The sequence below is a fragment of the Chinchilla lanigera genome, unplaced genomic scaffold, assembly GCF_000276665.1.
Source record: "Chinchilla lanigera isolate Chin_1 unplaced genomic scaffold, ChiLan1.0 scaffold00009, whole genome shotgun sequence".
Taxonomy (NCBI): Eukaryota; Metazoa; Chordata; class Mammalia; order Rodentia; family Chinchillidae; genus Chinchilla; species Chinchilla lanigera.
In genome coordinates this window covers 34,656,985-34,673,706 of record NW_004955410.1, presented here as the reverse complement: position 1 = coordinate 34,673,706, position 16,722 = coordinate 34,656,985, and the positions used below count along the sequence as shown (strand labels likewise).

General features: G+C 37.0%; 1 protein-coding gene across 2 annotated transcripts in view; it reads left to right on the top strand.

Moving 5' to 3' along the window:
• Positions 1-916: 916 nt before the first annotated feature.
• Exoc4 (exocyst complex component 4) overlaps positions 917-16,722 on the top strand; it is a 734,966-nt gene continuing 719,160 nt past the window's right edge. Inside the window, exon 1 of one of the 2 annotated variants that reach the window (XM_013510636.1) lies at positions 917-1,053. In XM_013510636.1, coding sequence (XP_013366090.1) covers positions 968-1,053 — 86 coding nt within the window. In that variant the 5' untranslated portion in view covers positions 917-967. The remainder of the gene's footprint in view (positions 1,054-16,722) is intronic. The other variant, XM_005377540.2, reaches the window with a different exon arrangement.

Genomic DNA, 16,722 nt, shown 5'->3' with positions numbered 1-16,722 from the left:
TTTAAGGTTATCTGGAAATACGGTTACACTGGAAAGAATTCAACTCACACATAAAAGAAATATAGAAACATTTACTTTCTGAAAACACCAACGAAAGAAAAGCATTTGCTTGGATTTTTAAAAAAATCACCCTTCCACCTGGGACTGTTCTTTTTTTTTTTTCTTTTTGAGACAGGGTTTCACTATGCAGTTCAGGGTGCCCTTGAGCTCACTTTGTAGTCCAGGCTAGTCTCGAAGTGACAAAGATCCTCCTGCCTCAGCCTTAGGAGTGCTGGAATTACAGGCGTGCGCCACCATGCCTGGTTCCCGCTGGTACTGTTTACTGAACCTAGGGTATTCATGCTAAGCTACATTTCCAGTCCTTTTAAAAATGTGAGTCTGATTTTCGCTAAATCGCTAAACTGCCCATATTGGGCTGGAATTTGAGACCTTTCTGCTCCACCTTTCCAGAATGTATTAAAGGCATGGGCCACCACGCCCAGCTAAAAATCACTTATATTTAAAGTGAAAACTTTGTAAGTAGGCCTCAGACGTGGAACCCGTTCCACTTGAACACATTCCCTCACACACACATTTTATCGTTATCAGGTAAATTTGACTAAAAACTGGGTTAAATTCCTAGTACAGCAAAACAAAAAATTCTAAAAGGAAGCACACTGAAAAAAGCTCCGGATTTAACGAAGACTCTCATCAGAAGACCTAGGCAAGTCCTTACTTGTTTAGTTCAAGGTCCTCCGAGGGAGCCCGGATGGTGAACTACGATTCCCAGAGCGCTTCGAGCGAACCCTTGCGCCGCGGCATCAAGACTTTTTCTTTTGTCCCGCCTTCTCACTCCAGTGATTGGACAATCTACTTCCGTGTCTCTCAGTTCTGTTCTCTCATTGGTGCAGACTCAGGCGGGGTCAAAGACGGAGTTTACGTTCGCCTCGCTTCTGTCAAGCCCACCGGCTCGCTCCTCCGTGCCAAGATGGCGGCAGAAGCAGCTGGTGGGAAATACAGGAGCACAGTCAACAAAAGCAAAGACCCCTCGGGGCTGCTCATCTCTGTGATCAGGTGAGGGAGGCAGGAGGCAGGGTCGGGGACAGGGGGCAGCGGCTCGACCTCCGCTTTGGAAGGGAGAGGGTTTAGCCTGGTTCCACCCTGCTGACCCTTGCCTTTCTCCGTGCCTCCCCAGCCCCTCCCCAGAGCTTCAGCAGTTCTCCCCCTCTCAGCCTCAGCGTTAACCCCGCCCCCTTTTCCTCCTCTGGATTTGGGTTGAGAGGGAGGAGCCCCGCCCCACAGCCTTCTTTAGGGTCCTTGGGTCCCGGAAACACTGCTGCTGGGTGTTGGTAGAGGAAGCCAGGTAGAAGATGTGTTCGTTCATTCGTGAAGCACTTACGGATTCATTACCTGTAGTAGCGCTCACTGAGAAAGGCGTCTTGTGTCTTGAACGTGTGGATGTAGGGCTCAGGAGTCCAGAATCACGTGTCACGAGTTGCATTTTGTCCAGCTCTGGGCACTTTGCACCACCTGTGAACGGCAGCAGCCTCCAATGCAAGACTCTGCAGTGAGCTGATAGAAGGAGTGTGGGTTTGAAGGCACACATCTGCCTTTCGATTTTTGTTCTGTTCCTTCCTGCTTTACTATCCGGGTTTCTTCCTTAAAAACAAAACAAATTTCAAGTTATCCTCTATGCATTTTTTTGCGCCTGAGAATCGTGGCATGAGAGTTGGAGTGGTGGACCTTTTAGGCACTTTTTATTTCTTTTTAAAAGTGAAATAAACTGAGCACGTGTAAGGATTATACAGGGAATGACCATAAACAACCTGAATAAAAAGTATTATGACACATTTTTACTTTGTTGGTATTTGAATTTCAGCTGGGATATTTTTCATGGAACAAACACCCTTCCCCTTGCCTCCTTTCCCCACACCTAATGTTAAAGTTTAGTTTGAGTTCTTGAAGGGCTCCTTGACTGTTACGATAATTACTCCCTACCCGCCCCCCTCCCGCCCGGTCCCATTTAACCTAGGGCAGGGCTTTTGCAATGAGCTACAACCCCAGCCCTTTTTAATTTTTTACATTTTGAGACGGGCTTCCTTTTAGTTGCATAAGCTGGGCTCGAACTTGCCATCTTCCTGCCTCAGCATCTCAGAGTGCAGGGATTACAGGCGTGCACCACCCATGCCAGGCTCTGATGATCTTTTTAAAACCCAGAGGCCAACAACATCTGGTAGGTTCCAAGCGCCAGACTTGTAACAGCTTACCACTTGTGGGCTGATACTCATCTTATTGGTCTTATTTAGAGAACTGTAAGATTATGGGTAGTTAAATAATTGAGTTTTGTTTATAATTAAGAAAATCATTCTTTTCTATGGAAATAATAGACTTGGTAGATCATACTAAAGGCATTCATTGTATTGTGGATCTATAGGGGCACATTCTTGTTTTGCCAGTACATAAGTAGTATAGATGTGTCTCGTGATACTAAAGCTCTAGTCAGAGTATTTGTAGTTTCTCAAGCTTATCTTCTGTGGAGTTATAATAGATGATTTTATTTGGATTCTTCTTTGAACTTAGTTTTCTTCCTTGTAGTTAACATTCATTTAAACAGTGACTGCTGAGTGCTAGTTTATAGTGTGGTGCCCAGTTCTACAGGTATTATCAAATATCTGTAGAAGGAATGAGTGGGTGTTCTGAGTTTTGCAAATACAAATCAGATATATTATCGTTGAGATTATAGTCTACCTGGGGGATAAAATATGCATAGAAAGTATAATATAGCCCTAGAAGGGAGATAAAATGTTAGAGAAATTCAGGAGAAAGAAATTCATTGTCACTTCTAATGAAAGTGGAGTGAGAGTTTGGGAAATTAACAACTATTTACAAAGTTTTAAAAACTAAAACTATTTAAAAAATTTATTTACATTCTCATCTGTGTTCTTTTGGTTCTGTAGGCTGTTCACATTTTCTTTATATCAGTTTCTTTAATATTGAAAATTATCCTAAATGTCTGATATATCAGAACAGCATGAAGTCCAACGCAAAGCTTTTTTTACTGATACTGATTCAGAGATGTGCATTACCTTTCGTGGAACATTCTTTTGTGTTCTCCAAGGAGAATATCTTGCTGCTGGGTGGTCTGCAGTGTGATTTTGTGATTATCCATCTCTTATGCTGAATTGTATTACCTTCACTTTTTGACCTGGATTTGAGCTTGGGCATTTTTTACTTTTGACCTCTGGTGTATATTACTACTTTTCATTTTTCTCCTTATCCTTTATGCTGCTGTGTATTTTAACACTTTTACTTTATTATATTTGTTACAAACTTGGTAACAGGGAATGGACATCCAGACCTAGCATTCAGGGCACATTTAGTTCAGATTGGTGTTTGTGGTTGTATATGGCCACAGGACTGAATGTTGTTGGTATTGCAGTGTTGGTGTATGAATATCAACATTTCTTGGAGTCACTGGAGAATTTGGAGGTTGAAGTGAGAGAGTTACAAGCTTTCTTTCCTTATTTTCTTTCTGATATGCTTTTGAATTTATCCAGTGGTTTAAATTTCATAAGCAGTGGCAGAGAATGAGAAAGTGGTAGTGTTTCTTTGGTGTTTGGGATTTGAGGTTAGGAGAGGATCCTCTAGGTCACTCTGAAGTTGCTCTTTTGTGTGTCTATTCAATCATTTGTGTTAGTCTTGAAGCATTATATTCATTTTTTCTTAACTCATATAACACTTTAATTATGTCCGATCCTTAACATTTTTTCACATTCTCAAAGACTGTAGCTTTACTGGTTGCTTTGGCAACAAGCCTCAAAAAGGAAAACCCGTTTTAGGCTTATGTTTATAAAGTCTGAGCTTCCATGAAGATATACCTGGTACATGGCAGCTCTTTCACATTTTCCTATTGTTTTTCATAAAATAAGTTGTTAGTGATAGAGTCCACTGTCCTGTAAAAAAATTTGATGGGTTTAGTTTTATATTTTTATATTATTGAGTAGTTTTCTGTATTGAATGTTAAAAATTCATTTCTTGATCAGATACTTAAAAAGGTAATTTCTTTACTACATTATGTATTGTGACACTTTATATTGTTTTAAAATTGCTGTTCTCAGGAGATTATATTTTGCTAGTGTGATAGTGTGTCATTTTAAAGCATTTAGAGGCCAAAGTAATTTAAAGATACAGTACGTATAGTGTAATTGTAATAAAAGCATTATGTTTGGTAGATGGATTAAGTACCTTGAGACTCAATAAAGTTAATAATCTTTTAAAAATATTGAGTAAAAATACTTTAGGACAGTCAGGCATTTGAGGGGGTAGAGTCCCTGTGTTTCATGGGGAGGTCCTCAGACCTATGAGGAGGGGCTGCAGTGAGACAGATGGTGCTTGGGATTTAGTCTGTTGGAGGCTGCTGCTAATCGTGCAGCTTTTGGGTTTAAATCTTGCCACTGGCCCTTTAAAATAGAACTAATTAGGTGGACAGAGTCCGGACTACCTGCTGGTGTACAATTTGGACAGTTTTACACACATGCGTGTATGCACACACACATGCCCAGACTTTTCTTCCCTTTTTCTGTTGATCTCCCCTCCCCAGCCTTTTGTTTGGGTGAAGTTGAGGGAAGCAGCCTCTCTAAATGGGAAATAGACAGCGTGGCATTTGGGAGATGTCGTTTTATTTTTGTAGTTTTTGTCAGATTTTTAATTGGGAAATGTGTCTACCACTCACTGTTAGGTGATTTGCTTTCCAATTAAATGTTGTCTTTCTCTTCTTTGTAAGTTGGCCCGAGATAGGCAGTTTAATTGGGTAACCAAACTTTGGTTGTGACTGAAGAAGACCTTATTGAAACCTTGGAGCAGATCTTTCGTGGACAGACTGATTATAGATGTCAAAGAGGTTTGAAGAGTGTTGAAGGCTTGTATTTTCATCAACTTTTATGACTGCACAGAAGTTGAAATTTCAAAAACTTAGAAAATCCTTTATTGTAGACACCTGTTAAATTTCCTTCCTCCTCAGACTGTAGTTAATTCAAAGTAAACTTAGATGGAGGGGCCCAGGCTTTGATCAAGGCTTTGAACAAATAGCTTTGAGGTTCATGACAGAGTTTGTGACAGGAAAGGAATGTAGTCACTGTATTCTGAATGGAGTCCTGGAAGTTGGTTCGGTATTCATGGTTCCAGCACCAGTTCTTCTCCTCATTTTTGACAGCTTCATGAAGGATTTTAGGTTTCAGTTCTTTTTGTGTCCTTGCAGAATCTTGGCACTGGCAAAACAGAATTGTTTCAAAAAAGAATATGTGGTCAAATTTTTCAATCCATCACTTAATAGATATGTGTGGTCATACCCCTTAGAAGTGCGATATGGGTTGTTGTGTGGTTAAATACTGGTAGAAACCTATATAGGTCTGTAACCCATATAACTTGGGAGCAGTTATAAAATCCCCATGTCTTAGTTTCTCATTTGTAAGATAGGTTGATAATTTGATCTGTGATTTTGAGGAGCATTAAGTGTGATAAGAGTATATAAAAAAAGTGACACGGTTTGGCACAGAAAAGAGACCTAAGTGTTCATTTCTTCCTTTCCAGGATCTGTAGCTTCTTTGATTAGAAATTTGATTTTAATAAATTTGTCTGATAGCAACCAGGGTATAATGTTAATTTTCCACCAGAAGTGTCCTTGCCAAGTTAACTAGTGTTTGATTCCATGTCAGAATGTTCTCTTTATAGCTAGGAAACCTTGTGCAGCTGAATTAAAATATCAGTTATTTGATGATTTGAGATTCAGCTCAAGAAGCTAGATTTATTTATATATATGTAAAATGTTCATATCTATGTATATATGTGTATGTATTATATGTATATGTTATGTATGTATATACGCTTTTGTGTGTAAAACAAAGTATAAGCTCACATAAAATAGAAAACATGCATTAGATTAAAAGACAACATAAATTACAAACAAGCAAATTAAGGGCCTGTGATCTCTTGTGCAGATATACTTTATTCTTGTATAAAAATTATATTGTACAAATTTTTGAAAAGAGTATAGTCATAAAAAAGGGCTATGTTTAGTTATTTCCCACTATTTCACCTGTTTTCTTTTTTTGTGTTTTTGTTGTGCATACAGAAGTTTAATAGTTGTAATTATGACAGAGTTCGCATTTTTTAGCATAAAAGAAACTTTTTTATATTGTTATACAGCCTTTCTATATATATATATATATATAATGTAATTTTAAGTGGAGGAAGTAAAAATACACAGCAAATTACGAAGAAGAAAAAGTAAATTACCCATATGTTCTTCACCCAAAAATTGATCATACCAGTTTAAAAAAACCCCTTGTTTAAAAATACTATACTCATGATAAGAAATTTAAACAATGAAATTGCAGAAAAAAATAAAAATGAATGTCAAAAATTTTCAAACTTTATCCTCTTTGAATTAATGTTAGGTGAGCCTAATTTCAGAGCTCTATATATGTGTATGAAATATGAAACATGGAATGTTATTCTATATGATAATTTTATTTATAATCCCTTTTAAGATATATACTTACATAGTAAGGTGCACAAATCTTAAGTACATTGTTTGATGAATTTTTACCTATCCAAATGAAGATACAGAACACTTCCAAGCATTGTAGATCCTAGAATGTTCCTTTCCTGTCATTTCCCCAAGTACTGTGTGTGTGTGTGTGTAAGGATATCCAGTTGTTCCAACTCCATTTGTTAAGATTATCCCTTCTTTCCTGAATTGTCTTTTGTACCTTTGTAAAAACAACTTCACTCTATGTGTGTGTCTCTTTTTTCAGTCTTTGTAGTCTGTTCCATTCATGTTTATCTATTTTGATGACATATCATATCTTGATGTCTTGATTATTGCTTTTGTACATCTTAAAGACATTTAGGGTGAACTTTTCAACTTTGTTCTACTTTTTCAAGGTTGTCTTGGATGTTCTAGATTCTTTGCATTTCTGTATGAATTTTAGAATATGCTGATTTTTACCATAAAACTTGTTGGGTTTTGTTTGGATGCATAGGTTAATACAGAAGAATTTACTTCTTAATGATACTGAATCTTCTGATCTATGAAAGAATTGTATCTCCTTTAATTCTTTAACTGTTTTCAGAATTTTTTGTAGATTTCAATGTATAGTTCTCATATACCTCTGGTCAAAGTTACCTGTCTTTTAGGCTACTTCAAGTTGTGCTATAGTTCACTGAATACTAATATGCATTGTTTTCAATTCTTTTTTTTGTTGTTGTTTTTTGTTTTTTTTTCTGGTACTGGGACTCGAACTCACAACCTTGTGCTTGCCAGGCAGGTGCTGTGCCACTGAGCTAAATTCCCAGCCAATGTTTTCAATTCTTTTTTTCCTCTTTCTATTGTTATCTCTTTAAATTCACTAGTTGCTGCTGTTCCTAGTCTTTTGTTAATCTCATTTTATAGAATATTTTATTTATTTATTTATTGTTTGATTGATTGATTGAGACAGGGTTGTGCTATGTAGTCTAGGCTGGTCTTGAACTCCTGATCCTTCTGCCTCTGCCTCTGGAGTTCTGGAAGTACAGTCGTGTGCAATGCCTGGTTTATCACCTAAATTTTATCTTAGATTACAGTTTTCATCGTGGAAATTTGATTTGTGGCTTTAAAAAAAATCTTTCATTTCTGTGCCTTCATTTTAAATCTTACCTATAATTTCTAGAACATGTGAAATATAGGTATCATGACTGTTCAATTTCCTTTACTAATTTTATTATCTGTGTCATTCCTATATTAGTTTCTGTTATTTTTCCTCCTTTATGTGCCTCATGCTTTTTGATTGAATACTAGATATTATAGATTTTACTATAATTGTTCAATACTGGCTTTGGCTATGTTTGTATTCCTGTACAAATTCTTAAGCTTTGTTCTGGGATGTGGTTGAGTTACTTGAGAATAATTTGGTCCTTTCAGGTCTTGCTCTAAGTTTTACTAATTAGGTGCAGAACAAAATTTAGTCTAGGACTAATTCTGTGTCTCTGTTCTGGCATTTTTTGGACTACTCTGAATGATGAGACTTTTCACTCTGGCAAGGGTGGTTGTTGGGGGATAGGCAGTATCTTTGGCCATACATAAATTCAGATAGTTGTTCTTTCTAATCTTTTCTGGTTATTTTTTTATTTTGTACCGGGAATCAAACTCAGGACCTTGCGCTTGCCAGCAGGTGCTTGTGCGGCTGAGCTATATACCCGGCTTTTCTGTTTTGTTTTTTTTTTTTCCTGGCTTTGGGTAGTTACCTCCCATCCATGTGCTGATCACTGCTGTGTTGAGAACAGGTCTCCAGAGTTCTCTGTGTCACTCTTCCTGCTCTCTATTAGTGCCTTGCAAACTAGTGGCTTTAATGTCCAGTGTTTTGAAGCCGTTCTGTTTGTTGCTTTGTTAGTCCTTGTTCCATCTAGGCTCAAAGTGGAAGCTAGTTAATATTTTGTATTTTAAAAAATATCTTAAAGATATTTAACGACTATTAATATAAAGACTAAAGACTATTTTCATTGGCACTATTTTAGATTACGTATGATCAGAGAAGAAATTCAAATGTGCTATTTAAATTTATGACATGAAAGTGAACTAGATAGATCAACACTGAGAGGCTTTTTTAAATTTTTCCAGTGTTGAACACTTAAAGAGCCTTATTTTCTCTAGTGCTTTTCCAGAAATTTTTCCATCAGAAGGAATTCATACAAATGCACTGAAATTATTATGCATGTTTATATGTTCACTTTTAATCATATAATTCTGTTTTATGTAGTACTTGCAGTAGTCTTGTAAATTGTTGGCCTGAGGTTTAATGTGGCTAGTAATTGGTTTTCTCTGGGTAACACAGTATTCAGATCTTTTGGCTGGGTATTCTTCAGTCTTTTTGTTTTAATTTTGTTATTATTTGGATAGTTTTATACTTAGCTGCTTTGTACATTTTTGTTAACTTTCAAGCTGTAAAATGAGTTATGATCCCTATAATTGTAGCCAGTACTTTATGTGCCTTGAAAAACATGGGAACTCACAATTTAACAGGAAAAAAGGAAAATTCTGTGTTACATTTGATAGTTGCTAAGAAAATGAAGTATTTTGAGATTCTTACGAGATTTTTATTTATTCTTTTAGAAGTATTTTAAATACTCTTGCCAAAAATAAAGTAGAATTCAAAAGGTGTTTTTCCATTTAAAATTTGGTGCCTATCACTGTGCTGAATTTTAGGGATTTTATTTTATACTTAAAGTCTAACCTGAGATCTTGCCAGGAGTACACCATGTCAGTTGCCACCTGATGCACCTGACCTGAATATGCATTTTAGTAAGAGTCTCTGGTGAACTGAAAGTGTCTTAGAACATAATCTTTTTGTAAAGATAAAATAAAAGAAACCAGTTGGAACTGTTTAAAAAGGTTTTTTTTTTTTTTTTAAATCTGAGATAATGGTAATAGGGCTATTTAAAAAAGTTAACATTTAAAAAAATTTTATTAATGTGTGTTTGCAGTAGATAGTGTTTGCATTCTTTTTGTGGAGCTGGTGATGCACAAAACACATAACGTTCCTTTTTTTCCCACCTCATTTCTTTTCCTCCCTGCCCCCTCCCTCCATCTCTTGATCCTCTTCCCATTTGAGAAAGATCTATCTCCCTGGTTCCTATTATCTATCTTTTGTTTTGCTTAAAAAGTGTTATTCTTAAGATACGTGCTAAAGTATATACCAGTAAACATGACATCATGTCTGGGATTTGCTGTAAAGTAATTGGGAAGGAGAGTTAGAGACAGGAGGGATAGAAAATGAAGCAAAGTTGGAATGTCTTGATAGTTGTTGAAGCTGAATTTTTTGACAAGTGTTTCAATTTTTGTACAGTTGAAATTTTCCATAAAAATGTATGTGTCAGGGCTGAGGCTGATAGCATAACTGACTGATGGAGCATTTGCCTAGCATGCTGGGGGTCTTAGGTTCAGTAGCCAGCACTGCAAAAACAAAACAAGATGTGTGTGTTTATATAGATAATCTACGGTGAGGTGGAAGGGGTGGGAAAAACAAGGTTCTGTAGAAATGCTAAATCACAGAAAGGCTCCTTAATATATTTTTTATATCTTGTCATCCTTCCCTTCTGACCATGTATATTAATGGTAAAGTCTCATGGATGTTTTAGTTATGAAACTTGCTTCTCTCACTGCATGGGGTCCAAGGAGGTTCTCCAAAGAGGAGATGGTGACTTTAAGTTACCCTGGGAAGTGGATTGGTGGACTTTCCTCACAGAAAAGAATTTTAGGACCCATCAGTGTGAAGCTCAGATTTTTTTAGGCTGAGTTAGGAGGTAAGAGAATAGGAAAAGGTTGGAGTTTGATCAGCTAGAGGAGCCACAGTCTGAGAAGAGGTTCAGGCTGGTGTGCTTACCAGAGAACGAGGCCAGCTTTTATAGATTAGCTGAGGTGGGTGAGGATCCCACTGATCATTATCTCAGTTCTGGCTTCATACCTTGAGAGGAATCCTTATGACTTGAGGTACTGTTTGGTTCCCCAGAGATGATTGCTTTTGCTTGTAGCCGGGAGCTACCTGTGTTCCTGTTTTATGGTAATTGCTCCTATGTGAGGGAAGTGATTTCATCATGGAGTGGTCAGTGAAACTCTACTTTTCCTGGAACCCCAGGTGCTTATATAGTTTTATATGAGTGGAGACTTTCAGGTACCGCTCTGGAGGGTCTGGAACTGGACAGTTGAATTGACAACTGAGTGTTCCTGCAAGCCCCAAAATTATTTTAGTTACTCTTATCTTGGCATCCTCAGACTTGAACGGGGCTGAGACAGACTAAGTAAATTTAGGTTATACATTTAACAGATATGCTTCAATTGAGTAACCTACTTCCATGTAGAGCTGAGCAATTTCACTCAGAGCTTTAAGGTTATAAGGGAGACATAAAATGAAGGCACAGATGCCAAGCTTTATTAGTTACCCTTTGGACATCGGTAAGTCCAGCCTTTAGATCCCTGACTGTCTCAGAAGAAAATACAAATCATGCCTTCCTTGAGTAACAGGTTAAGGCTCAGGAGTTCTTCCTTCATCCTATGGTAGTCTCTGTGTAGCTTCAGTTTGTGTAACCCAGGATTTCCAATATGCACCTGACCACGTATCACTAATTAATATCTTGTGAAACACTATGTGCAAGGAATTTACCAGAATATAAGGTCACTATGGACAGTACTTTAAAGGAGGTTATGTGGCTTAAAATGGAAGTGGGAGAAGAGGTGGAGTTTGTTTAAAGAACGGTAAGGAGGAAATTTAAAATTTTTTCTTTTGAGATTTTAAATTTTTATCAGTCTTCAAGTCATTTATTATGCCTGAGTGAGGTGGTTTTACCTAATTTTAGATTATAGTCTTTATTTGGCAAAAAGATTTGTAGGTATTTGTCCCTGGAAGTGTTCTGTATAACTGAGTTAATTGAAATACTGAAAAATATGTGTGGTGGCTACAGTAATTGGCCCTAAGTGCTGTCTGAAGCAAGACACTAGGAAATTTTCAACTGACTTAAAGTAGAAATTGTTTGTTGTCTCTTGATATTAAATGAGTTTCTTTGTACTATTAAGGAATGTTCTTATACATCAGAAAAGTTTTTCGGAGGGACTTGTCATTGTGAATTGCTATAAATTGGGGTAGGATTATCTTGTATTTTCTAGGCTTTTATAAGACATAATTAAGAAACAAGCAATCACAATGTATAATTGGGGGGCCTGGGATTTAGCTCAGCAGCACAGCACCTGCCTGGAAAGTGCCAGGTTGTAAGTTTGATTCCTGGTACTGGGAAAAACAAAACAAAACAAAACAATGTATAATTGAATATAATAAAATCTAATTTAAAAGGGTAATGTAGATGTGCTTATTCTTTGAGAGAAACCTTATGTTATTATATAGTGTTATACATCTGAAACATTACTGTGTGGCTTTTTGTGCAAACTGAATTATGATGAAGATCTCTCATTTTTATAATTCAGTGGAAGCGTCTATATGACATTCATCATATATAAAGTATGCTGTATAGTATAATAGGTTTGGAAGGCTTCTCAGCTTACTTAGTATTTATATAAATTCTTTGTAATCTCTCTTCCTCCTCTGCAGTTTGTGCTTTCATTCTGATATGTAGAACTGCCTTTAGTTACCTTAGTGACATAATAGATACATGTTTCTATTGAACATTTCTTAGATTGGCTACTTTATATTTTAAAGGAAAAGAAAATCTGACTCACACTTTGCAGTAAGGGCTAGCTAGATCTAATAATGTAACCAAATGACTCCTGGTTAGAAGCAGTTTGGGCAAGATAACAGGATTCACATTTTGAAAAGTCATGCCAACTGTTGACTTTTTTCTGGTGTTGGGATCAGTAGCAAAAAGGAATATCGTGTTTCAGAAAGATCAGTAAGGCAGTGCATAATTTTTTTCCTCTTTGGAGTGAGGTTTTAAAACTAGTTAATCCTTCAGTATTTTTTGAGAGTTTAATCACGCTTAATTCCTGCCTGGTGACAGTTGTACAGTATTTTGTAGATACATAAGGATGATTCTCTGATGCTCTTTTTATTTTGCAGTTAAAAAAATGAATTAGATTTGTCCTAACAAGGTAGAAAGCCACACTGGTGGGGTCTTAGATTCTTGGTGACACTTAGTGACTTTCAGTCGGTCTGTTCCGGGGCTGATTTTGAGTACTTTTCTGAATGGGTATCACTGAGGAGATGATTCTCACTGTAGATTGTGATAGAGAGCCGCCATTTCCTGATCGGTGACTTTTGAACATATGAAGCCTTGCTTGTAATTAGTTTTTCTAAATTGAAGGGATTTCAATTAATTGTTTTGTTAATCTTTATTATTTTTGGAAGAGAAGTCACCGAACACCAATGCAGACTGCCCTTAGTAGACAATTAATTCTATTAACTGTTTTCAGAAAGAATGACTTTATGCTAAGCATTTTGCAGGTGTCACCAAAATGCAGGTGTGTTATGTCAAACATTTCTTATATAAGGTTAATTAGTTAGTTGTGTCTGTAATCAGCAGCTAATTCTTCTTGTGGATGTGTCAAGAATCTGTGTGTGGTGTTTATGGCTAAGGAGGCTGACTAGTAACGTTTTCCTTAAGAATTTAACCAACCAAATTAACATTGCCTGTGTTTTGAAAGGTGGTACTGTATAGTATTCTGTGTGGGTGACTGCAACAAAATATATTTTCTCATAGTTGTGGAGTCTACAAATCTGAGATCAAAGGTTTCTGGTGAAGATTCTGGTTTCTGGTGAAGGATAGGTTTCTGGTGAAGATTCTGGTTTGTAGATGGTTACCTTCTCACTTTATCTTCCCATGACCTTCTCTTTATGAGTGGGTTTGGAAGCCTCTTTCCTGTCTCTTTTCTTATAAGGACACCAGGCTTAGCAGGTTAAGGTCCCTCTTTGACTTCACTTAACCTTGATTGCTTCTTCTGTAGATCCTATCTCCAAATACAGTACAGTCACATTGAGTGTTGAGGTTTCCACTTACAAATTTGGGGTGGGGGTACAAAGTACAATTCGGTTCACAACAAGTGGTACTGTGAGGATTCTATAACTTGTTTAAATACTTTAAACTGCACACAGAATGATAGTCTGTCATCACCTCCTGGTAATCGAGGCCCAGGCAGTAGCCCTGGTCAGCCTCTTAATGTGTAATAGTTGGCTTTTAACTTTACTGCATGCTTTTCCAGCTTTCAGTATTTAATAATCTTCTACCAACAATTGTACTGTACACTCTCTTCAAAGAAACTGGTTAGTTTGAAATAACAAGTTACACAGAGAGGAGGAAATTCATAAAGCATAATTTGATCCACTTAGTTTGGTAAGTTCCCTAGATTTGGTCCTTAGAGTAAAGTGAATCATTGGAAAACTTCATGCTTAGACTGTATTTGGAGTCTTTCAAAATCTTTAGGTCTGAATTGGGTTTTAATGTTATGTTCCTGAAGGAATTTATAAGAAATGGTAGGGCTGGGGATTTAGCTCAATGGCACAGCACCTGTTTGGCAAGTCTGAGGTCATGAGTTCGAGTCCTGGTACCAAAAAGAAAAAAGAAATGGTAAAAATGTATACTTTGTTTTAAGGTTCTTATGGATATCATTTGCTATATTGCATGATGTCTTACTGTATGTGTATATGATTGTATTTACTTTTTTTGGAGACAAGTTCTTGCTATGTAATTGTAGCTGAGGCTGGCCTTGAACTCACTATGTAGCTAGGGCTGGTCTGGAACTCGTTGTGACCCTCCTACCTCAGCCTCTGAAGTGCTGGAATGCTGGTGATTACAGGTGTAGGTGACCTGATTTGCCTTCCCGCCCCTTATTGTGTTAAATAAAAGGTTTCTTTTACAATTTAGGCAGAGTGTAAGGTTGTTTTCTTTTAGTAGAACAAGAATCAATTTTCTTAAGAGTGAGAATTATAATACTTTGTATGTCACTTTTTGTCTTGGCTACCTGGAAATTCAGATTTAAATTAGTAGCTCAATTCATTTAATCATGCTTTTTAAAAATTCACATGGTATAGTTTTGTCCTACATCTCTTTAGTCCAACTTTCTCATGTGTATTTTACTTTTTATTATTTATATTCTTCTACAAACCTTCTCAGATCTCTCTTTTTAAAATGAGGTGGGATATAATTAAACTGAAACTTGAACGTAGATATTGTACTGTTTTTCAGTTTCACCCTTAAATACTGGTTAAAAGTTACTACTCTTTGGCTGGATGCTAATGTCTGTGTGGCTTCAAAGAGTGCCCAGAGTCAAAACTCGCGCAGTGGAGGCTTGTCTGGCTCCCAGTTCCCTCCCTGCCCTCATCTCCTGTCTGGTTCTAAAACAACATGAACCTCCTTGCCGTCCCTTGTGCCCTGAACGTATCTTGCTGCAGGGCCTGAGCATCTGCTGTTTTTTCTGCAGTCAGCTTCCAGATAACATGATCTGTCGCCCTCACTTCCTTAGTAAATTCCCTTCAAGTGTCTTCTTCATTTGAGTTGCCTTTTTTTGTTGGCCTTTGTAGGTAAAATAGCCCCGTCTTCCTGCTCTACCTTTGTTTTTCTGTAGCTGCTACCTTCTCCTTTCACATTGCCTGCCTCTGCTCGAGTGTAAGCTTCATGAGGAAGGGGTTGGGTTTATTTATTGCTGTATCTCCAGCTGCTTAGAATTGTGCCTTGTAAGCAATAGGTGCTTAGTAAATATTTGTTCAGTGATTCAGTGAGTTAATGGGGTGACCACAGCTATTGCTTGTCCTTTCCCAGAAATTTTTGAAGAGGCCTTTGTTTGTATGGGACAGTATAGTTGTGTAATTGTTTCTTAAGACAAGGAGCTGTTCTTCATGACCTCTCCAGATCTCCCATCTTGCTGCTGCTCATTATGTAGCTTATACTAAGCACTTAATGTACAGGCACTGTAAAAATATAGAGAAGAGGTCTGATTTTGCTTCATAAATAGCTACCTTCAAGAATTTTTCGAAGGGGGAAGCTTTAGGAGAATGGGATGACAATGTTGTGATTCATAGATTATTTTGTTCCCAGTTATGTATCAGCCAACACTTCTATCTCATGTTATGTTTTACAAATTTACACAATTCTCCAATCTACAACACTGTGGTAAGGCAGGAATTCTTATTATCTTGCTTGTTACATAAGGAAACACCAGACCTAGAGAAGTGAAGTAAATTGCTCAAGGTCAAGTAGCTTGTGTTTAGAGTCCTATTTGAATCTGGGTTTTTGCATTCTAGAACTTTGAGTCCTTTGAGGTTTACATGGATGCCTTTTGTTTGATGTTTGATGAGGGTGGTAGAAGGTTTTCTGGTATATTCCTTATGGCTGTATTCTAGATTTTTTCTCTTGTATTTTATTTCTTTGAATTTTTTTCTCCTTGAGTGAGGAGTTACGTTATGTTCATAGGTGTGCTTTTTCTTTTATTTAAGCCTCCTTTTGTCTTTTTAAAGAAAAATACCTACTTTTATGTGCTTTCTCCTGTCTAGACTTCATTACTCTATTGATTTTTTTTTTGTTTGTTTGTTTGTTTTTTTTGGTTTTTCTCCGGTACCGGGAACCGAATTCACGACCTTGCGCTTGCCAGGCAGGCGCTTTTGCCGCTGAGCTAAATCCCCAGCCCCTCATTACTCTATTGAAGTCCAAAGTGAAAGCAAAATTGCTCCATAGAGGGAACCAGTAATGTTGACTAGTTATTTTCCTTTCAAAATACTTGACCAGTCACAGAAATAAATAAGCTGGTATAAAAAAGGAAACAGACAAATTCAGTTTTTAGTCTCCAATTATTTATCCTGGGTTTTAATGCTTGTTTGTAGGACTTGCTTGGAGATGATAGTTTGTGAATCCGTGTAGCATACCTGTTCCTACTGGCTGCTGTTAACAGTAGCTTTACAGTACCAGGGCCCTTTTAGCCTATTAGGCAAATAAATTCTTTCCTAGGGATTAATTAATCATGGTTAGAGATGTAATTCATCATGCAAAATACCAAAGCTGTCGTAGTGAAAAATTCTTAGTGATTCAGAAATGTCTCCGTGTTCAGCTTAAATGCTTATTATTCTCCTATGTTTCTCCATGAACTTGTAATAGTTTGTAAATTATAATCATTTTGAGACAGCAACGGAGAAAAACCTAAAGAATGATTCAGTAATTGAATGCATCTTGGAGTGGCAACTTTAAACCATGTATCTTTTGCTCATGTCTTTTGTT